The following is a 23,749-nucleotide window of genomic DNA, read 5'->3' on the forward strand; positions in this document are numbered from 1 at the left end:
TAAATGGTGTTAAGTTATAAGTCATATACTTGTATGGAATTTTTTTTACCTGTTATTAATAATAGAATATAACAATGACAGCTTCTGCCAAACAATATTAATAGGAAAAAAACGAAGCTATCAGAATTAGCACCATATTCTCCAAGAACACACACTCCACCAAAATATCTTGACAGTCTGAAATTCCAATTTAACACTAGCTCTTAGGCTTCACCACAAATATCATAACGTTAGCTAGCCACGATTCATTACCACACAAAGCAAATGACTAACAAAAGCTCTCAAATTTATTTGACTTCCCAGAGTAAGCTTAAAGTAAAAAAAAAGCTCTCAAACAGTGACTATTAAAATGCATGTTACTTCCCTTATAGTGAGCTTAAAAAAACTGTCAGTTTTGTGGGGACAAAAAAAAAAAACAGGAATAGAGGCATGAGTTGAGGATAACATACATCCCAGCTGCATTAGTTCAACTGAATTCAAGTTGATAAAATGACATGTCGGTACTTACAGTAGTTGATTTCAATCGGATGACTGCTTCACAGAAGTAGACGGCAGGGTTTGCTTTTGAAGATGGTGATGATTTCGTCATGAGCAAAATAGGTGGACCCAGGCCCCTGGCTCTGCCCCTGCTGCCCATATAACCCATACTGGAATTTAAAATGACTAGAAAGTGTGTGGTTACTGTGTGTGTTTTATTTTTAAATGAGCTCTTCTGTACTTCAAACATTGTACACAGCAGCTGTTTTACACTGCAGAGGGTAAGCCGACTTCTCAGACCAATACATAGTCAACCCCTGTGTGGTTCTTTCATCTGTCTGGAGGCAGAGTTCAAAATGCCAAGATTGTCACATTAAAACACAGTACCTAATGTAATGAAAAGCATCTTTCAAAACCATTGGAAAAATCCACACTACTGCAGCACCCAGTCCTGTTTATTGTAACTACCTGTAAGATTTACTGCAAGGCACCAGCAACCAGTCTACATCTGAACTGATGAGTTATTACAGAAGTCATCCAACCGAGAATTAGTCTCACAAGACAAGTTTGTTATTCACACTACTTAAATAATGCCTGATCATGTGGTCTTAAGAAGTTTTGATAGAGCACTGTGTGGATAGGGTAGAAGTCTTTGACAGATACAGCATCAACTATATGTTGTGTCAGTTTACCCAATTTAGCATTGGCCTGATTGCTGGCACATTTCAACAAGGGGGTCAAACAGAGGACTGCAGGCAGGAAAAGAGGTTCCACTCAAAATAATATCCTACCTGCTGATGTTGGAAATTCAATATTAATAGGACAAAATTTAGAATGTGAGAAAATCCTTTAAAAACTTTATCTTGAATACTGCTTTTTAAAATAAATTTATTATGTACATATTACATAAGTAAAAACATCAAAAAGAGCAACAACAAAATGCTAAATAAAAAAAAAAAAAAGACATGGGGGATGACGACAAATAAAGCAAACCGGCCAGGAATGAAACTGCAGATTTTTAACAAAGATATCCGATCCAGCTGCAAAACAAAGTCACGAGTGCTACATTTCAGTTATTACTGCAGATGGAAACTTAAAAAGGAGAAGCTGAAAGCCCAATACAGAACAAAACATGCATTTCAAGCCTTGAAATAGAAAGAACATACTTTTAACAAAGCTAATAAAACACAACACACTGGTTTTCCATGTTGCTGCACAGTAGATATAGGACTATAAAGCCACCTGTGTTGCGGAACCTCCATTCCCTATGGGTATAGTGAGGGAGCGTGTTAAACAACACAGGAATCTGAAACTCCACACCCATGCCCTTTACAAGCATGTGGAATGTCATACTGGTGATCCTAATATTTTATGAGCTAGCCTTTCCTCTTTTTTATAAGTTTTCATAATATAATATTCAGCAACACTAATGTTGCTTACAAGAACCTTGACTATGGTATAGTAGGGATTCCACGGACTACGCCATTGCAAAGGAAGGCTTGAGAAAGCCCCGCTGGTTGGGTCTTGGCATTGGCATTGCCATGAAGCCAGGTCTCTTGCTTGCCGCCACCGCTGCTGCACTGAAGTTGTAACCTGCTGTACTTTGAGGTCTGGCGTTATATCCACCTCTGGAACTGGTAGTTGAAGCCTTTGAATAGTTACTCTTGTAGCCTCTAAAATATGAGGAACAAAAAAAAAAAAAAATGTTAAAAGAAAAAAGTGTCTTTACAGAAGTGAAGGTCAGCTAATCATTAAAATATGTTATCAGAATAAGTCAGAAAGGACACGCCATACAGATCATGCTTGTATCATTGCATTTGTTGCTGTTAGGTAAGTTCCCAAGTTTCTTTCTCATTCACACCATGTATACAATTGAAATGGTAATGCTAAAATTCCAAATGTGACATTATGTAAATCAAAAATGTTGCATCACTGTGTTGTGGCTCAAGATACACCAACTGTTGTGTATAAACCCAAAAACAAATAAATGCATTAAAAAAAAAAAAAACATACCCTTTTGCAGCCGGCTGCTGCCCACCATTGCCACCTTTTCTCTTTTTGGAATTCCTGAAATAGGGCGCTTTCTTTCGTTTTCCTCCCCTCGCATTTTTATTGCCGAAATAAGTGGAACATCCTCCATCTTCGTCATCACCCCCAGCTCTATCTTCATCCCTTGCGGTATTAATCCAGCCATCAGAAACACCAGGTTTCTCCAATTGGTCCTCCGCTACAACATTACAAAGGGACAGTTTGTTTTAGCCTTTCTTTTTTATCATTACAGCATTGCTGTAACATTAACATGCAATTGCTGTAACACAAGGGTGCTAAGACTACAGTTAAAAAAACAAACATGCAATGTAATCATCCATGACAATTAATTACCAGGCAGTTGCCATTCAGAGTACTTCTGTAGGACGTCGATGAGTTCTGCCCCATACTTATCCAGCTTGTCTTCAGTTACACCATCAATCTCAAGAAGAGCTTGTGGGTCAGCTGACAATGTCTCTGTAACAACATTGCAACCCTTGTTAGTTACTGAATAAAAGGCCTGCACAAGAGGTTACCATGAAGAGAACATTCTTAAATGTATAATATTGAGCTCGTGCAATGTGTTCTGAAATCTTGTTTCCGAATTTGAAGCACAGATGGCATAATTTCTTGTAGACAAAATCAAAAGTCAAAATAATAAGGGGACAACATTCCCAAACTCTAGTCACTTTTAATGGATACAACTCCAGTGCTTTACCAGCAATCTTCTTGATAGAGGCTGTAGAAAATATGTTGTAGTAATGTACTCCAAAGACCTTGCCCAGCTTCTTGCATAGATCATTGAGTTCCTGAACACATTTCTGGACCATCTCCTCCCGCTTTGAGACATTTTTGGCCACTGTTGCCTTTTGCTTCCTTAAAGTGGAGGCATTTTCTGTGTCATGGAACTCTACCTACGAAGGATATAAAAATAAAATAGAAGCACACACATTTGTTGACTTAATTGCACTGAAGAATATGTAGACAAAACTGTATCTGACAAATTTGCTGTTTATATACCTGGATGTAGCCATTAAGAACAGACATAGCTTTTTCCCCTGCAGAAGTGTAAGCAACAGCCTGGCCATTAGCTGTGATGTACAGATCTTCCTCCAGTATCCGGTCCAGAACCAGCTTCCGAAAGAGCCTTTCAGCATTGTGTCTGGAATATGCTGCTCCTTTACCAAACAAACCAGTCTGGATTCTGGCAGTTTTACTACCTGCAAAATTCAAAGCAGAAGATTATCCTGTGTACATATTAGCATATGTATGATCCCTGCATTAAAATAGTTTTAAATAACTTGCATTACGCTGCCATGTTCTATACCAACCACAAAAGAAAATAAAACACACACAAACATATACATTGGCAAGTCTTTGTGCAAACTAATTAACTGCACAACACAAATGTTTATTACACCAGATTCTGCAGAGTCAATGCCCAGTTAAAAGTGTGGGGGGTGGGCATTGACTCAGGTAGGGGTGAAATTACAGGCATTATTAACATTAGGTCTGTTGTGTCATTTAAAATATTTTCACAAAACAAACATTACAACTTTCAAGCTGCAATGAGCAGTGCAAAAGCACATCATGAAAAAACGCTACATTTAAAAAAATATATATAAACACATGAAATGTTCTGTCTAATAAAACAAATGGCTTTACATAATCTCTGTAAGCAAGAAATTGGAGTGTTCAGTGTGAAAAATAATATATTAACGCAACATCCAAAGTACCACTATAGCATTAAAATGTTCAATACATAACAATGCCTGAGTTACAAGCGCTTGCAGTGTCTATCCAAAATATGGACGGTAGCGTAACAGGCAAACATAATCAATCAGACTGCAGAGTCTGATCTGAAACCACCAAACCCCACGTCTTCAACACCCAAACCTTCATCATTGATGATGCACGCGATAGTCTGAATCATTAATGCACAGAGCAACTACTTCTAGGCAGTTTCTTCTACTCCCATGAGTCGCAGAATCCGGTATTAATCTACTTACGTTATACAAAAATACATTAAAAAAAATAAATAATTAAAAACAACAACTTACCTAAGAATATGTCAACCAACATGTTGAGCGTGAGTCTGTTGCCCTGTGCTCCTCTGTTCTGTCTTGCTCCAACTTTTTCACATTTTTCTTGAACAAATCTGACTATGCTCTTCACATCTTCTGTCACATTCCTTGACTTGTATTGCTGATAACGTAAACAAAGAAGGCTGAAAAAAATGCTGGAGCTATTTAAGTTAATGGTCTCAATGTCAGTTCTGAAAGAATTAGGCTAAAAATATATCCCATAAATCTCATCTCCCATTCAATCCTCATAAGAACATGCAGTCTTCCTTAGATTATTTTATCTACTATTTTGAATGTACTTATCTTTCCTATATTACTAGAGCTGAAAGAGCTAATTTCCCCAGCTGATTTAGTTTATAATTTTATATTTATATATATTAAACTCTCGTTCAAGACACAAAACCAAAGTATTATAAAGCAATTACCGTACTTTTGTTCTAGAGCAGTTGTCACAAACGACCTCCGGGTGCTCCTTACAGAAATTGGGGTTGAAGGTAGTTTCTCCAAAATAAGCCAGCAACTGAATTCTGCGACAGTCCACCACAGTCTCACAAAAATGCACCATACTGTTCAAGTTGTTATAGTGGGTCTGCTTTGTGTGTTTGTTTCCATCTTTCTCCACTACAAAAACAGTTTATCATTCTGGTTAAATGAAACTATGGCTCTCATGCACAAGTCACAATATGATACAAGACAGTTGTATTAAGATGATAAGGCTCCAAGGAGACATTTGGAATAAGTTCAAGCCGTGTAATAAAACATGGAAAATTAAATTTGAACTCAAATGCAATTTGTATAAAACAGAATGCAATGTAAAAGCTGGTTGGAAAAAGCCATAATGAACTCAATGCAGTAACAATCTAATGTTGTAAAGGGAAGGTTATAATTGCACGCATGTTTTAAGCACTTACTTTCTATAAGTCGTCTGATTCTAATAACGTCCTGGTAAGAGTAAAAGAGCAGGCAATGGGATATTTCACCATCTCTTCCGGCTCGTCCAGATTCCTGATAATATCCTTCTATAGACTTTGGCAGGCTAGCGTGGATCACATACCGCACATCAGGTTTATCAATCCCCATCCCAAATGCAATAGTGGCACACATTACCTGACAAATACAAAGACTGTGTTAAAGTTACGGTGAAGATAGTACGGCTTGAATGTGTGTTAAGAGTTTTAATGAAGGGAGGACACGATGTATTAAGAGATACTATGCTGATGTTTGGTCTATTCAGGACTCACACTCCTAGTACAACTACAGTAGTGTTCAAGATACATGGAGACATACACAATGACAGCAATATTACCTTTTCAGAAGCTATTTCTAGTGCGATACAAATATGTAACTCCGCACACACAAAGAAAAGTGAACAACAAAGGACAGAATCACAAATGTCAAGACAAACGGCTCTCCTTACCTGGCAGCCATCCTGATTGATCCATTTATGTTGTACAAAATCTCTCTCACTGTCCTTCAGGCCAGCATGATAAGCTAAGGCAGCAATACCTGCTTTCTGTAAATTGTCAGCCAGGGTATCACAATCCTTTCGAGACAAGCAATATATAATACCAGAGTTGCCTGCAGAAAAGCAAAACACAAAACGAAACAGATAAGCTATTATTGAGAGGCGCATGCAAAAGGTAATGCTTTTTGTATTCATGCATTTTGACAGAATGCTAACGTAGTAATTGTAGACCGTAGTCATGCTTTATTGTTTTGTACTCATGGAATCAATAACAATATCAACATTAAAATGACAATTAGATAACACCTCTGGTCATGCCATCACTAGAATTAAAACATAGCTAAATGGTTCTTATCAAACAAAGTCTATAGTAACACCTCTATGCAAGATACTGTAGGAGCTACGTACGTGGGTGATGCTTTCTGATCCAGTCAATGCATTCCTCAGCCACCTTCTTTGGTCTTTTTGGAAGAACTTCGTACTTCAGGTTATGCCTATTAAAGCTCATAGTAAACCTTAAAAGACAGTACCAAGTCTGTTAATCTTTACATTTATTCAGCAAAACCTGCAGTTCATTATTACTTCAGCTGAAGATGTTCGTGTTCAAAGGGGTTAAAGTGATTGCACTTACAAGCAAATAATAATAATAATAATAATAATAATAATAATAATAATAAAATTGCAAAGAGTAAACAATCCGGATGAACACTTACACCTGTGGCTTCGACATCTTCAGTTGATTAAGAATATCCTTTTGGACGCGGGGGTTGGCTGTAGCTGTCAGGGCCATTATTGGAACGTTAGGAAACTTCTCGCGCAACTCATGTAATCTCTTAAAGTCTGGCCGGAAATCATGACCCCACTTAAGAAATAAATAAATAGGAAATAAAAAAATAAAAAAGTTTGATTAAATAAAGATAATGCAGCCAACATCACACCATCAAAATTGAGTTATGATACATATGCTATAACCTTTAGCAATACTGATTTTTTCAACACTTGCTATATACACAGTAGAACCTCATTTATCAGCACCTCAATGTTCAAAAGAACGACTTGCAAGATTGAATGGCTTAAAGAAGCTGTTACAGGAAAAAAAATACACCTCTGTTGGTACGTATTTTTTTGAAATGTAAGAAAAGTTAAAATTACACAGCAGGCTGGTTTATTTAGTTTTAAAGTTAAATATATATAGAGAGAGAATTGTATTTTTTGTTTGAAATCCCAGAAAACTACCAACACTTATCTACCATTATTTAATATGAATGCGTGGAATAAGTGAGCGAATACCTTGTCATAATTCTAGCTGCTAGACACACAACTTAGTTTATAGGAATATTGTGAGCTCTGGTGAGCTGAATAGCTTATTCCCGTCATAAAATGTCTTATGATCTTCTAGCTTTGTAGTATTTTTATTTATTTTTTATTATTTTATTTTTGGTAACAGAAAAAGCTCGGGAAACGGGGTTGGAGGTGTATCGCATTTAGATTTTTCTAGGACCTATGCCTCAAATAAAACAAGGCAAAATGACCTGGCTGACACAATGGGCTTCATCAATGACAAATCGTGCCAGTAGCTTTCTTTCATACAGATTTTGAAGTGTACTGATCAGCCTGTTGCTTGCAGACACCTAAATAAAGAAAAACAACATGTAAGAATTAAAACAATATGTATCTCTACCCAAAATATAGGACATAGCTCCATAGTAGTAATAAGATTGTGCCTATTGGAAGTAGGGCAACCTGTAACTGTGCTTTAACAAATATGTACATATACTTTACATACCTTCTCAGGGGTAGCATACAAGAGCTTAATAATGGGGTCTTTCTTTGCTAGCTGCATAAAAACACGGCCAGATTCAGCCTCACTCTGATTCCCAGTCAAATTTGTAGCAGGGATCTGCAGAAAGAAAAGACGAAATGCATCTTAAACAGATGACCTTCCAAATACTCATGAGAAAGCAATTTATAAGTAATTGTGGTGCTGTCGAATAGAGTGTAACAATACCGAGCCAACAACAAATCTTCAAATCACTTACGTCCAATGTTGTCAATTTCTGAACCTGGTCTACTATTAGGGACCGAAGAGGAGAGATTACAACAGTAACTCCTGGTGAAACACAGGCTGGAAGTTGGTAGCAAAGACTTTTACCACCACCTAAAAAAAAATACATAAAAAAAAAACAAACATCTATTAAATAACCTAAATCATAAATAGATTGCGGTATTGGTTTATATAAGAATCTTTTGATATCAGTAACCTTTCCTGGTGTGATGCCATATTACAGAACATAGATTGCTATTACCCTGGACTATACAATTCTAGGTATTTCTATTCAGTAAACTGAAGTTACAGAACACAGAAGAACACAGGGTGCCGGTAGTTGGTAAGTTCTGTATTAACACACAATGGAAATGATTTCCAGTTAAAGGAACTCCTAACATACCAGTGGGCATCAAGATGAAAGTATCTTCACCCAGCAATGCAGCATTAATGGATTCCAGCTGATTGGTTCGGAACTGATGAAGACCGAATCGTTTGTGGAAAATCTTCATCATTTCCTTGGAGTGCGGGAAGTTGAATCCCTGGAATCGAACATGGGCTGGATTTTTACTAATAGCTTGGTCTAGAAGAACATAATAGAAAACCATAAGAAACTATAGTTCCTGTTTTACTGAAGTTATACTATACAGTCTATAGACTACAATATATATATATATATATATATATATATATATATATATATATATATATATTGTTTAATAAACAATTAATTACACAGCTCTGTGTTGTTTATCGTCTATTAAAATTGCAGAATGCAGTACCGGTGTGCACCTAATACCAAATTGTAGGCTGATTTCCACGCTTACTTCTCATGCTAGTTTGTAGTCTGCAATCCTATGGAAATACTGCTTCTGTTTATTTCCATGGATAACTATAACAACTAGGACAAGTCTGAACCAACTTGCCTGAAGAACTTCTGCTGCTCTGAGTTGGTGTTGGCTTGGACATTGAAGAAAGGTTTAAACCAAGATTGGTTCCATTAACCACTGGAGCCTTCTTTTCCCACAGTGATTTGCTAGGTCCACCTTCTTTGACTGGTTGAAACACTGAATCAGACAGCTTTTTAGCTGCAGTACTAGTGTTTGACACACTATCATGATAATCACCCATATCTCCCTCATCAAAATCATCTATGTCAAAGAAAAAATCGTCATCATCGAGAAAAGTACCCATATCACCCGGTTCAGTTATATTGCCATTTGTTTGATCTGGAGCTCTGTTACTACTGCTTTCTGGTTTAGGTGAATACCAGCAATCGTGTTCCTCCTCCGCCGCTGGAGAGGGAGATTTGGTATAACAGACAGCTGAAGGTGACTCTTTATAATCACTGTTTGTAGACAGTCTGCCCTTTTGTTGTCCACCAAGACTGGTATAGGATGAAGCACTTGGTCTTGAGGAGATGTTTGGAGTCTGGTCAGGGGTTTGAATACCATTTATAGCACTCAGCTCAAAGTCACTGAAAAAACTGTCCTCGCAAGGGATTGAAGATGATTTTCTGAACTGAAAAGTCTTAGTAGAAGGCTGATCATTCTTAGCAGCAGTACTAATTTGAGTTGAATGACAGGAAAAGGGCTGGGTGACAGAACCAAAACTGGTATCGGTGCACCTCAACTGTGCATCGGAAGTCTGAGCAACAAGCTTTTTCCTATTAAACAAGAATAACACAATTACTTGCAAATCAAAAAGAAGTCTGAATTCTTACAACAAAAAAAATGTTAGGAACTGAGAAAACAATAGAAAGAACCAATGTTTCCTTTAAAGGGGTTTTAAATTCACCATCAGTGACCTAAACATAAATAGATTCTAGATTCTAATCACTAGTTGGATTAAAACGCATCTTAAGTTGCAAGATACAACATGTAGGATTGATCAGCCCCACATTGCTGTCTGGAATATAAAAACCTTACCTGCGATCCCTCTGCTGGAGAAGCTGGCTTCCGCAGGACAGTGCTTTCAGTTCATGAGAAGGGATTGAATCAACCAACCTGCAAATCTCCTCCATTACGCTAAACAGCTGATCTTCTGATCCCAAGCCACTGGCTGCCAACAAGACATACGCAAAGATTGTAAATACAATTATCAAAATCATATCAACAAATGAACGTGTCCTTGAGTTCCAGATAACATGCCTGGGAATACCATAATACAGCTGTCCAAGAATCTTTTAATTACAAAATGTATTAATGAGCAGCAATCAATGGCGCTCCACTGTAAATAATTTGCACAACAAACAAAGAAACAGATTAAAATATATGGGTATGAGTTTGGGTTATCACAGTTTTTATTTTTACCTTTGTTCTGGATGCAATCCACATCAGCTTGTTTGAGAATAGATCCATTTGACGAAAAGGGTGTCTTATCACTAGAACCACATTTTCCTGAATCACTGAAATTCAATACACATTAGATTAAAGTCACAAACAAAACATACCCTTTAGTACCTAATAAGATACAAAATAAGTTTTAAAATCTGTTACTACTTTAAATAATACAGCACCAAGCCTGGTTGCGTCTATGCAATAAATATTATTTGACTCAAACTTACCTGCAGGGCTTTAGAAAAGGAGGAGAAGGGAATGTTTCACTCTCTGGAGAGGGTGGAATAAAATCAATGTCCTCTTCCTCAAAGTCAGGTCTGTCATTCTGCTTCTCTTCAGGATCATCGATATCTATAATATCTGTGTCGCTCTGTTTACTCAGAGCACCTGAAAACAACATCATTTTACAAGGCTCAAATACAAAATCCATTCTAGTGTTCTGCAATACTTTGTGAAGTAAAAACGTTTTCAGTAATTCGACGCACCTTTCCACTTTCCATTTACAGGTATGTCCTTTTCTGTGTGTTCTTCTTCGCTGTCACTCAGAATATCTATTGGTTGTGCAAAGTGACGCTTCCTAGTACCTTTCAGAGGACTATCCTCCTCTTCATCCCCACTCCCCTCATGTGTGTCTTTCTGGGGAGTACAAACACTCAGGCACGTCAAAGACCTGTCCGAATCCTCTAAACTGGATACAAACCTGCTCTTGCCAAGCTGCCCTTCCTCATGGGTTTCATCACTGCCCTTGCTGTCCAGGTTTTTAGAAGATGAATCTTTGAATGTTCCTTTTTTTTTTAAACTTGGATTTTTTGTACTGGATTCATTCTGAGTTTTAGAGTTCTTCCCGGAATGGTTTCGGCTACCTGCTGTAATGCTTTTGTCTTTAAAAGATGTGTCAAAGTCTTCAAGGTCATCCCATTCATTGATATCAATGCCAAAGGACTGATCAAAGTCAGGCTCTTTAGCCGTCTCAAGTGTTTTGCTTCCCTCATCTGGTTTAGTTGTCTCTGGTACAATTTTAGCAGCTTGCCACTCTGGCTTGGTACTGTTCACTATTGGTTTAGTCACGACTGGTGTAAACTTCAGTTTGTGCAGCTTGGAGCTTGACTCAAAGAAGCTGTTGATTTTTGCTTGCTGTTCTTTAGGCTTGATTAGAGGTGTCAGAGGTTCAGTCACTGTGCAATCATGATAAACATTAACATCCTTGTCCACTAAAACAGATGACGTTACCTTGGAAGAAACAGACACTGCAGTACTACATGATGGTGTCTTCTTTTTAAAGGTAAAGCACCTGTCAAAAAAAATAATAATAATACTACAAAGCTGAATTGACAAATTAATTAGCAAAGAAAACAAATACATGTGACGCAGGAATCCAAAATAATTCACCGACTTAGACAAATCTATTCAGTAAGTTACCTTAAATTAACTGCAATTAAAATTGTGCAGAGGGACTTTGATATAAGCCAGTGGCATCGTACACAGCAGCTATAAAAGTATGTTCACCAAGCCACCAGCAGGTCACCCATTGCCTCAGAGTGTGCATGTAGCCCATCTACCAGAAAATGGACAAACTGTCTGGAATATTCAAGACATTTTTTAAAACAAAAAAAAAACAATTTTTGTGCAGTGAGCACTCCACATTGTAATGTGAATCAAAACATACAATACTTGCCAATATCAGCATTGTTCTGCCTTTCACCACCTATAACAATCTGTTACGGTGGTCTAGTTAAAATACTGTACAGCCTTTTCTGAATTTCATGTGGTCACTGTTCATCTTCTAGGGGCTGTACGCAAATCTTTTCTGCCAAATGTGTATTAGGATGGTTAAATCTGAATGCACTTAGACTGAACGTGCTTCGGTGTCAGTGACTGAACTTTTTTTCAAATGCGACGACTTATTGTTTAAAAAGGTCCACAGCCATGTAAATGAGATACAGTAAATCTCTTTGCACACATGCCTGTCCAATCAAACCATATGAAACAGCAGCGCAGAACACAGAGTACAGAGCAGTTCAACATGACTGCGTTCTCTTACCCTGGTTTGGGTTTTGGCAGTGACAGTTTGTTCTGGGCAGCTTTGGTGGAATGCAGCTCCAGCTGTTTCTGAAGGTTATTCTGGGGAAGGACTGGCATTCTGAATAAAGCACAAGAAACAACATTCTGTTAATACACGTTCAATATTAATACATTTCTACATGAGTCAGCACAGAGGGGTGACAGGGAGGTACTGTAACTGTGGTGGGACCCGGTACTGTTAGCCTGCAGCTGGCTTACATCTGGACTGTTTGTGAATCACAGTAATAATAAAACAAAACTACTGATATTTTTGTCGGTCTAAAACTAAGTCTGGAATTGGAAATTATATATATATGATCTGATATGGTGACTGGTTGTTGTTTTTTTGGTTTTTTTTTACATTACAACGTTACATGTCAACAAGATGTTTGTTTTCTTTCTCATTCTACCAAATATAAACAACGCTTTGAATGAGGCTAGCGCACGGGTACAGAAGCATTGTTATGTTACAGTAAAAACAATACGAACTTCGCACGCAAATATGAACATTTAAACAGGGTTGAATAGAATGACTTACCTTAAACCCCTGACTCTAACCGCATTGTTATTACTTGGCAAAAGCCTGTATTTATTTTACGGTCTGTAACTCAAACCTCTAATCCGTGAGATGTTTGTAATTTGCGCGTTCCTCCTCGTGTTCTTCCCATGAGCCGCTTCGGCACGGGGTACTTCCGGTTCAGGGTCACAAAGTAGAATCCGCTACTCGGCGCCACCTGCTGGGCATCAAACGAGTTGACATGTGTGCGCCACAGAAACATTTTATTTAGCATGGCATCAAACTAGAGCAGCTGTTTTTATAAACACATATGTATACAGTATTTCTGACTACTAATAAAAATGACCATGGTAAATGTGCATGGGACTGATCGGTTTATCATGGTCATGGTTTATGCAGTTCATCATGGTTTTCACCATACTCATGTGTTCTTTATCATGTTTGTCTGCAGCTTGTACTGTGTTTCACTACACTTTATTATGTTTTTACTATGGTATGCCAAAGCAACCTTCATGCTTAAAATTAGGCATGAGAGCACTATATTGCATATGAATCAATACACGTTTTACAAAATAAAGTGTGTTCGTGGGTCAGGGTTTGTTCCTTCTCTTTGTACCTCATTGTCTCAAAGCCCTATTGACACAGCAAGAGGTAAGAGTGTAAGGTGTGTAAGAGTGATTTCAGATTGTAACATCACTGGCTGCTCTGAGGGGGCTCCCTGTACTACAGCATGAATAGCAGCTATTGACACAGCAAGATGAGGGATTCAGAGTGTAACATCACTGTCATCACTGGCTGCTCTGAGGGGGCTCCCTGTACTACAGCATGAATAGCAGCTATTGACACAGCAAGATGAGGGATTCAGAGTGTAACATCATTGTCATCACTGGCTGCTCTGAGGGGGTTCCCTGTACTACAGCACGAATAACAGGAACTGCTTTGGGTGACAGGTTTAGGGGAAGTTTTTGTCAGCCTTCTACTTCTCTTTCTTGTTCCTCTTCTTGTTCTTCTGACTAATTCTTGTCTTGGTCAGTCAATACCTCCTAAACTAATTGGTGCAGGAGTGTAGTGTGATTGTGCTGATGGGTAGAACGGCTGGTGCTCCAGACATGCTTTGATTTGGGGGCGACAGTCCAAGGGGAAAGGCCAGGGTGGGTTATGCACTTTAGCAATTCTCTGTTCTTTATTCTTGTTGGGGAATGCCCTGTGGTACAGCAGGACGCACGAACACGGAGGCAGGGGTGGGCTCCACGATGAAGACATTGCTTTTATTGTATTGCAGGACTCCAATTTAAACACGTATTGTCAGACTTGTGTAACAGTATGTCCCGTGAGTTGTTCATATATGCCTAAAATACAGTTTTGCCTTTTTAATTTAAGGTACATTTTTGTTTCTCCAGATAAACAGTGTTGCCCCCCCCCCCCCATTTAGCAACTCCATAGGCCATTCTAAATCCTTTCTGATCAATGAAAAAACAAAAAACAAACTCAAAACTGAAGTGCTAATAACCTGAAATATATTGCTCAAGTTAAATATTGCTTGTGGTAGTTTGAGGAACTTGAGCTCATGTGTTACAGTTTTTTTTATTTTTTTTTAGGATCACTGGACAATGAGACTAACACAGTAGAAGGCACTGAGCCACTGAGAGGAGCTCAGAGAGTTAAACTAGACTATTTAGGTAACAGTCCCGTCCTTTTTATCACCTGCACTAAAACAGACAAAGCACAAAAGTTCCAGGCAGAAGAGTTCTATCTCGATTTAGAATTTTATTTTAAAGAATACATTTCTCCTAATCATAAACAAGTCCCAATTGCAATTGTAAAATGATTCCCGGATGCATATGGCATGCAGTGCAGTGCATGTCGCATGCGTATCAGTGAAATGCACATGCTTTCCCTTCTTGATTAAATGGGACTTGCTTTCACAATGGGCCTGGCCTTCCTGGAGTGTTACAGCAGAGGAACAGGGTAAGATGAGCAAGCAGCCAGGCCACACATATTCCTCCCCCTCTCAATATAGAAGTACCTGCAGGTCAAAAGAAGAGCATGTACAGAATCACATCATTATTCATTATTTAACAAGCCCAGGTGTCTTTGTTACACAGCTCTGCTCTGAAAGTCCACCTCTGTACAGTGAAGAATGCAACACTGATATGCAGTACATACACAGTAATGTAGACATACGCGTTGCACGCTGTGTGCTAAATTGCTGCTAATACAAGAAACGTAGTAACATACCCTTTCATTCCCCAGTACGGCCCCCAGGAGTTTTTCACAATCCAGTACGGGGTGCCGCTTTCTTCTCCATATCCAACAGCCAGGACTGCATGGTTTACTGTGTCTGTAGTGTTGTGACAGACAGTGCTAGGGGAGAGAGCAGACTTAGCAGGAGCAGGTACAGCCTAATTTATTAGTAAACCCTTTGGGAGCCTCTTTTTTAACAGTTTATAATTTTTTTAAAATATGCTTGAAGTGCCAGTTTTATAGATACAGTAGATTCCCCATCACCCCCTGTGAATGTGCACATAAACCACTACAATGGGATATACATATTGTAGCTAATTATTAAAATAGCAAGTTTTACAGTTTATCAATTACTGTTCTTTATTACACATACAGCTATGCAAGATAACAGGAGTACAGTTAACAGGAACAGTATGGCTTGAAACAGAAGTACTTTATATAGTGTGCAGTCCAGCATCATTGCCTTCCCCACATTAAAGAGCTCTGCCCCTGTACAGCTCTAAAGAGATGCTCCCCTACCTTGTGTAAACACCGTCTTGGTAATGCATGAAGTCAGAGGTCACTTCGTATGCCATGCTGACAGGGTTGAATCTGGCCACTGCATCCACCATGCTCATTTCATCATACTGCAAGTGCAGGAGCACATTCTTAGACATGACTTAGAGAAGTGTAACACCCAGACATCCAGACTACTGCAGCTGAGCTATTGGGAAATACCAAGGCACTTCTGTTTGACCTCCTAAAGCACCTGGCGTTCTACTAGGGAACTGGAACCCACATTTACAGTGCTGGATTCTCGCTGTTTATTTACAGCTTATGGAAACAAGAACCACTGCATCCACCATGCTCATTTCATCATACTGCAAGTGCAGGAGCACATTCTTAGACATGACTTAGAGAAGTGTAACACCCAGACATCCAGACTACTGCAGCTGAGCTATTGGGAAATACCAAGGCACTTCTGTTTGACCTCCTAAAGCACCTGGCGTTCTACTAGGGAACTGGAACCCACATTTACAGTGCTGGATTCTCGCTGTTTATTTACAGCTTATGGAAACAAGAACCACTGAACAGAAAACGTACAGAGCTATGGCAGCTTTGTCACTTTTGGTACACATGTGTGCAAACAGTGTTATTTCCTTTGCTGTCTTATACATGTAAGCTGGTAAGCAAGATGTTACAAGGACAATGTTATCAGTTTTAGTCAGAGGTGAAGGGAGCATTATTGCAATTTCTACAGCAGTGGCACATAGTAAATCTACTCAGTACTCACTTTGGTTATGTTGACAACTTCTTTCACAAAAGCGGCGGCCAACTCAGGCTTGAACTTGCATGTGCCATCCTGTAGAGCGAACAGAAACACACCAGGGATTAAACTGTATACAGTGCTGACTGCTGCTCCTTTATGCCTACAATTCAACTGCTTTACAGTACATAAAGTACCTATATTGTATATATTACAGTTTAGGTTAAACCCAACCACAGCCACACACTGTCACTGACTCCTTGTAACAGATAGCACTGTATAACTTTTACCTGTCCAGTATAGGGATAGCCGTCCTCAGTCATGAGTCCCTTGTTGTATTGGATGTATTCAAAGGCTTGACTTGGAAGTCCGCTGTAAAGGTGGTAAGATGGTTATATTTACTTTAATATCAGTTGAAACCAATACAATGCAATGGAAATAATGCACTTATGTGATATAGCTGTGCCATGAAACAATACATCATATGTAAACAATGCATGATGGGTGTAAGTATCATGAAAAGTAGGTTACCATGCTGTACACCCACAGTGTGGGCAATAACGTATCGTAACAAATGGCAATGCATGGAAACCGGTTCCCAAGATATATCCTTTAATACAGTAGATCAGCCGATAATGTGTCAGCAGAAGGCAAAGAAGCTAGTCTACAGTGTAGGAAACAACTTCTTAAAAACCAACCGCCATGCAAGGAATTGTAACAGACGCTGCTGAAAACGCAGATGAATACAAGAAGTATTTCTGCAGCAGTGTTATCTTGCCTCACCCTTTGCAGCCGTGATTGTTAAAGTCCTGCGCACAGTCGACCAGCTGCTGTTCCGACTGGAAATAAACAGAGCAGACACAGTGTTAGACGGCAGTGAGGGAGGCACCGGTCTCTGACTATTAGACACAGGAGAAATGAAACGCCTCACCAGCAGTGGAAGCTTCCCCGATGCAATGGCGACGACAGACTCCAAGCATCCCGTGGTTGAAAACGTCCAACAGCTTCCGCATGGGCCCTGGAATAGGAACAGCAATTACTACTAGGGATCTGCCTGCCTGCCTGTGCCTGCCTGCCTGCCTGCCCGCCTGCCTGTCCCCCTGCCTGCCTCCCTGCCCGCCCGCCTCTCTCTCTTGTATCTATCCAGTCTAAGTTGTTTACCTGGTTCTTTACTGGAGTCACGAAGTTGCCTTTCTCTCTCCAGTCCACAGAGTCTGGGTAGGGTCCATTGCTGCTGACATGGTTCCCTTTAGTAGCAGAACAGTTCTGAACAAAACAATACAGTTCATTAGCTTCAGTAGCAGTTTTACTCCCGGTTACCCTTACAAGACATTGGAGAACAAGGAACACCCCCCTGTATAGTTACCAGAGGAGCTGGATAGAGCACAGGGGAGCAGGGTAAAGCACGGAGAAGTTTGCACTGTATTTTGTAATTAATTTTGTAATTACCTGCGGCTCCGTCAAGAGGTACTGCTTTTTAAACTCCAGGAAGGTTAAGTCAGAGAACTGATTGAGACCCACTGAAACAAACATTCAAAATGAGATACATCAATACACTGTATCAGTAATAATAATAATAATAATAATAATAATAATAATAATAATAATAATAATAATAATAATAATAATTTAACAATACTTGTGAATTTATGATTCCCTGCATTGTGATGATCAATCTTTCTTTTGTTCTCCACGAAGATCTGCAGGCGATGGTAATACTCCTCCGGCCCGTACTGCTTATTGTACTGAAATTGAGTGGGAACGAACAATAGAAAAAACAGAAGCATGAGACGGAAATGATAGCGTTTGTTCTGTTCTTCTGAGCCACAGTAAAAATCACTGTTGTATCATATGCGATACCTCCTTTATATCTACCCCCTTCAGTCACGAGTGCGAGAAGTTGCCGTGCCAAAACCTTGACAAAAACGTACCGTATGCATTATAAAATAGATTCATAGATAGGAAACTTAACATGACACAATTACACGCGGTGACGGAAGGGGATATTTCATTGTTTCACAAATTCTGTATATTTATTTTCCACGCGAGGAAACATTTTAGAATCAAGTACAAAGTTGGAACTGTTCACAAGCTGGCTACGTTAGCAGCGAGTCGATAAACAAACGGGAAAGTCCCCAGGCAACACCACCAAACAAGGAACGATGCAATGCCGGTTTACACTGCTCATTATTCTTCGCTTATTAAGTACAAAATGCTCAACATTGAAACTTAACGTGCTCTTTATATATATATATATATATATATATATATATATATATATATATATATATATATATATATATATATATATATATATATATATATATAAGCCTGTTATAAAACGTCTACAACAGATTCAGTACAAAGGCACAATTTACCTGTGACTTCCATAACTTGAACAGGTATTCCTCTGTAAGAAAACAAAAACAAAAAAACAAACTTAACTTTACAGTAATAAAAGCAAGTACGTGGCATTATTTTTATGCGATACATATATAATGATTATATATATGTTATAGAATATGCTGTCGTTCTTGACAGACTGAGAAACTCACCTTCAACAGAGACTGCTGGCGCGCAGTAAGTACTGTGCAACACCACCACGAGAGTTAGCAGGGTTACGCTCCACAGTCCCATGTTCAGTTCGTGTCTGTCCGGTGCAGCTGCTGAGCACAGTATGCATGCTTCATCAAATCTATGTAAGTGACTCATCACATGATCCTTGAGATCAGAATCTCATATGAACATGACTGTAGTTCCTCATTCAAGTCTCTTTTTTTTTGGTTTCGGTTTCGGTTTCATCAAACCTGATTTGTTACTGCGACCACTGTGTGAGGATCAGTTACTGTTTTGTTGTGTAGCTAAGCTGTTGTATTTGCTCATATACATACTCATAGTAAACCTTACTATGTGGTCATTGCTTGTTATGGGGTGTCCTGTCAGTTTCTTGCCTTCAGATACAGTACATTGTGTGTTTGCAGTCAGCTACGGGACTCGACCATGTCTTGAGTGTTGTTTTTCCCAAAGTGTTCTGGCATATATGTTCTTGTTATACATTAACTATTGCTGGTCAAGGTGCACGTCAAGCAGAACATAAGCAGTATGTTGTGAAGCAAAGTTCAAATTGGAATGAGTATTTTATTGAACTCATTTGGGTGGAACAACAGTAGCAGTGAATTATGCATGCTTCATCAAATCTGCTTTAATAACATCAGCAGACAGATACAAGAACAGTCAGATGTCACGCCTGGTGGTCAGATGGTGACTTGTTTCGGTTATCTATTTGTCTTAAAACTTAACACACATTAAAAAATGTGTCAGATAGAAAGAGGAAGTTTAAAAAGAGAAACAACAACTCATTGTGAATCCCTCCAGCTGGATTCATATATAATATATAATTAAAGAGTGGCCATCTTTACAATAGACCTCAGAGTCTTTTGCAAAAACATAACTGAAACATTTGTTTGCATGATGTAAAGTTATGGTTGCATAAGGTACACAAGCTTAGGGGTAGTATTCAAATGAGATACAATTGTGCATATGTTTCTTTCTAGGCTCATGTTTTTTAGAGAATGTTTGCAATACCATGTGGTCCACCTTGACTGCATCCAGCACTTATCTTTTAAGGGCAATTCTGGGATAACTGCAGATGGGTGATGCAATCCAGGGCGATTTCCCAGTGCTGTAAAATACTGTCAAACAATCCTGCTGTGGATTATCCCGGCGGGGTACAGATTGATCAAATCCACCCCTTAGACATAAAAAGGAATACTGTACAGGTATGGGAATAAGACTCCATTTGCATAGCAGTTGCACCCATTCCAGGTTTTACTACAAGCTTGATTAGCCACAGCGTAAACGTAACAATCTCAGGCGTGTCTGATTTAAGTCAGTGAAACCAGGAATGGATTAAACTGTCATGCAATGGGAGTCTTATTTCCATCCCTGTTGTGCAGACTCAGAATATTTGATTTTTCCTAAGGCCCTTGCTAATTTACGCTAGCACTGTTTCTTCTAGTCACCGGTGAAGCCAATGTGATGGGTTGAACTGTTCTGCCGTCCTTTCCTGGAAAGTGTTTGTCTTGTTCCTCTTGTCAGGTCAGCTCACACTGAGCCGCTGCAGAAACCTGTACCCCTGGAACAAGCAGAAGGGGTCCAGATGTGTGAGTCCACGCTGCAGTGCAGTGAATCCACACCTCTCTATTTACACCTCTGGGTAGCCTGTTACAATAAACACTCAGAAAAACACTTGTCACCCTGAGATAGAATAGATTTATTAGCAAGAGGTAATCAGGAAACATACATATTTATACAAAAACTGGAAAACAAAAAGTATTTTCCAAATGAGCTGTAAGTGGAAATAAACTTCAGGACTGAAAGAGAATTCTCATACCACTGGGTATTGCTCACAGCAAAAAAAAAAGTATATATATATATATTTTTTTTTGTTATTTTTTTTTGTTGTTGTTTTTTTTCGGTTTGATATAGTGGAGCATGCCTGCCGCTTAATAATTTAGTGTGTTTCTATACTGTACATGGTAAAAATACATACAAATATTCACAGAATAAGCACTACATTACTATAGTCCTGTTAGAAGAGTGATTCCAGACAGGATTACAGTATATGTAATTTATTAAATTAAATTAAATTACAGTCTATGTTATTTTCTACTTCTAAAGTTGTGGTACTAAATATCACACATTGTTTAGCAATTTTAGGTAAGTAAGCTTGTTACTAGGATATAATGCTGTAAAGAAAGTGCTTTACAATGTTACACATTAAGTAATAGATAAGGCTGCATGTAGAAAATATACAGCATACACACCCTTCAGGAGAATTGTTAAAGTTTCTACAAAATACCGATTTTCCCATATATTCATATATCCTCAAAGATGCAGTATCCCTTCTGCTAAGACTCTTGTTTGGGCTACTTTACAAAAATACCTTTATAAATTGTGCAAGCTGCAAAGCTCTGCCCCGTTTCTTTTCAGCTAGTACAACAGATTTAGTCGTACTGGTTCCTGGTCATTGGCACACTAGGAAGAACAGATTTGCTGTGACTATAATGCGTCTCAGTGGATTCACTTCCACAAACAGAACAGCTCAGTACCTTTCTGAACACTTCACTCCTTAATTAATCTTCCTGTTTGTCAGCACATTTGATTCTGCTCTGCTGAAACAGCACCAAAGAACAAAAATAAATCAACTAATCAATAAACACAGATAGCAAATAAATAACCAGATGGCATACGGTGGCAAAGTTACTGAAAGATTTGCTGATTCTTATTGTTTTTCTCAAAAACACAATAACATATTGAATTCATCAACATTCAAGAACTTCATTATTGCCAAAACAAGAAATGCTGCGTCTTTAGACATGTCCTCCACAAAGTATTTTCCCCTTTTTGTAATACATTATCAATGCAGTTGATTTGAATGATATGATTATAGACCCCCCATGCTGTACAGGTCAGGTCACATACAGCTTCTTTAACATTCCAGGGACCATCAAAATTTAGTTTTTCTTCAGTGAGATTCTCTTCATGGTGGAAATGATTATAGTTCATATACTGCTGTCGCAATTCTGTGCTTGCATCTGATTACATCAAGCTGTGAATGTCTTTAAATAGTCTTGACCTCTCCGGATGATCTTTTGGGTAACCGTCATATAACTTCTCAATTTTACTTCTTTAAAAAAAAAAATCTTACATTTCTGCAGCGCTTGTGAGGAGCAAATGAAATGAATGAGTAAATCCTCCCTTACTCTACCTAGTTATCGGGCCGTGTACGAGTACATCCTCCCTGACTCTCCCTAGTTAACGGGCTGTGTACGAATAAATCCTCCCTGACTCTCCCTAGTTAACGGGCAGTGTACGAGTAAATCCTCCCTGACTCTCCCTAGTTAACGGGCTGTGTACGAGTAAATCCTCCCTGACTCTCCCTAGTTAACGGGCTGTGTACGAGTAAATCCTCCCTGACTCTCCCTAGTTAACGGGCCGTGTACGAGTACATCCTCCCTGACTCTCCCTAGTTAACGGGCTGTGTACGAGTAAATCCTCCCTGACTCTCCCTAGTTAACGGGCTGTGTACGAGTAAATCCTCCCTGACTCTCCCTAGTTAACGGGCCGTGTACGAGTACATCCTCCCTGACTCTCCCTAGTTAACGGGCCGTGTACGAGTAAATCCTCCCTGACTCTCCCTAGTTAACGGGCTGTGTACGAGTAAATCCTCCCTGACTCTCCCTAGTTAACGGGCCGTGTACGAGTACATCCTCCCTGACTCTCCCTAGTTAACGGGCTGTGTACGAGTAAATCCTCCCTGACTCTCCCTAGTTAACGGGCTGTGTACGAGTAAATCCTCCCTGACTCTCCCTAGTTAACGGGCCGTGTACGAGTACATCCTCCCTGACTCTCCCTAGTTAACGGGCCGTGTACGAGTACATCCTCCCTGACTCTCCCTAGTTAACGGGCCGTGTACGAGTAAATCCTCCCTGACTCTCCCTAGTTAACGGGCCGTGTACGAGTACATCCTCCCTGACTCTCCCTAGTTAACGGGCCGTGTACGAGTAAATCCTCCCTGACTCTCCCTAGTTAACGGGCTGTGTACGAGTAAATCCTCCCTGACTCTCCCTAGTTAACGGGCCGTGTGTTTGAACCCGGTGCTCTCCTTCAAATCTTACTGGAAGTGCTGGATTTCATCTATAGAAAGACGTTCAAAAAAGAGTTTGAAACCTCCTCTCAGAATGGTTTAGTATTAAATACACCTTTATGCATGCCAAGCCTCGAAATTTTGGGGACTCAGTGACCGCTCGTCGTTTTCCTTTTTCCTGGTAGCCTGGTTTTATTATTGTAGAAAACAACTAGATAATATATGATAAATGCAGACAAAACGATAGTAAAGAACAAATAAGCTTCTAAGTGTATTTTTCCCCCCAAACCTCTGTACCCATACATATAAAGTTTGTGTTAGGCTTCTAGTTTACTTCTAATAACAAGAGCACGCAGCTCCTTGCAGAAACACCTACTAGAAGGATATGTCTAAGCAGTCTAATACAAATAATAGATTATGTACATATCATATAGTATTTGTACAGTTTGTTAGCTGCGGGGATATCATCCGTCCTCCCTTCAGGTAGGCAATTTGGGCTCTATTCTCAGGGAGGCTTCATAAAGACTTTCTTCATCCAGCACAGCACTACTGTCCAGCAAATACTCTGTTGTCTGAAAAAAAATAATAATAATTG

At 39.1% G+C, this 23,749-nt stretch overlaps 3 protein-coding genes across 3 annotated transcripts in view; all 3 read right to left on the reverse strand.

Moving 5' to 3' along the window:
- Positions 1-1,348: 1,348 nt before the first annotated feature.
- Positions 1,349-13,243, reverse strand: LOC117429717 (recQ-like DNA helicase BLM). Its single transcript, XM_034901582.2, has 22 exons — positions 13,037-13,243; positions 12,479-12,577; positions 10,923-11,728; positions 10,665-10,824; positions 10,411-10,505; positions 10,027-10,159; positions 9,025-9,764; positions 8,502-8,681; positions 8,094-8,212; positions 7,841-7,954; positions 7,587-7,685; positions 6,768-6,916; positions 6,463-6,569; positions 6,007-6,167; positions 5,501-5,696; positions 5,020-5,210; positions 4,566-4,710; positions 3,526-3,725; positions 3,224-3,419; positions 2,860-2,982; positions 2,491-2,704; positions 1,349-2,150 (listed from the first exon to the last, which is right to left on the reverse strand). The coding sequence occupies exons 2-22, from the start codon at positions 12,574-12,576 to the stop codon at positions 1,955-1,957; spliced, it is 4,422 nt and encodes a 1,473-aa protein (XP_034757473.2). The 5' UTR covers position 12,577; positions 13,037-13,243; the 3' UTR covers positions 1,349-1,954.
- Positions 13,244-14,762: 1,519 nt separating this feature from the next.
- Positions 14,763-19,469, reverse strand: LOC117427928 (pro-cathepsin H-like). The gene is made up of 12 exons (XM_034901668.2): positions 19,061-19,469; positions 18,884-18,915; positions 18,145-18,250; positions 17,955-18,025; positions 17,667-17,771; positions 17,437-17,523; positions 17,289-17,344; positions 16,796-16,877; positions 16,533-16,601; positions 15,779-15,885; positions 15,254-15,379; positions 14,763-15,041 (listed from the first exon to the last, which is right to left on the reverse strand). Exons 1-12 carry the CDS (start codon positions 19,215-19,217, stop codon positions 14,966-14,968), a joined length of 1,074 nt encoding a protein of 357 aa, XP_034757559.2. The 5' UTR covers positions 19,218-19,469; the 3' UTR covers positions 14,763-14,965.
- Positions 19,470-20,760: 1,291 nt separating this feature from the next.
- The window catches only part of LOC117427608 (ras-specific guanine nucleotide-releasing factor 1), a 35,436-nt gene continuing 32,447 nt past the window's right edge, over positions 20,761-23,749 (reverse strand). The window contains exon 27 of the mRNA XM_058995518.1: positions 20,761-23,726. Coding sequence (XP_058851501.1) covers positions 23,634-23,726 — 93 coding nt within the window. The 3' untranslated portion in view covers positions 20,761-23,633. The remainder of the gene's footprint in view (positions 23,727-23,749) is intronic.

Source organism: Acipenser ruthenus, chromosome 21 (genome assembly GCF_902713425.1).
Source record: "Acipenser ruthenus chromosome 21, fAciRut3.2 maternal haplotype, whole genome shotgun sequence".
Taxonomy (NCBI): Eukaryota; Metazoa; Chordata; class Actinopteri; order Acipenseriformes; family Acipenseridae; genus Acipenser; species Acipenser ruthenus.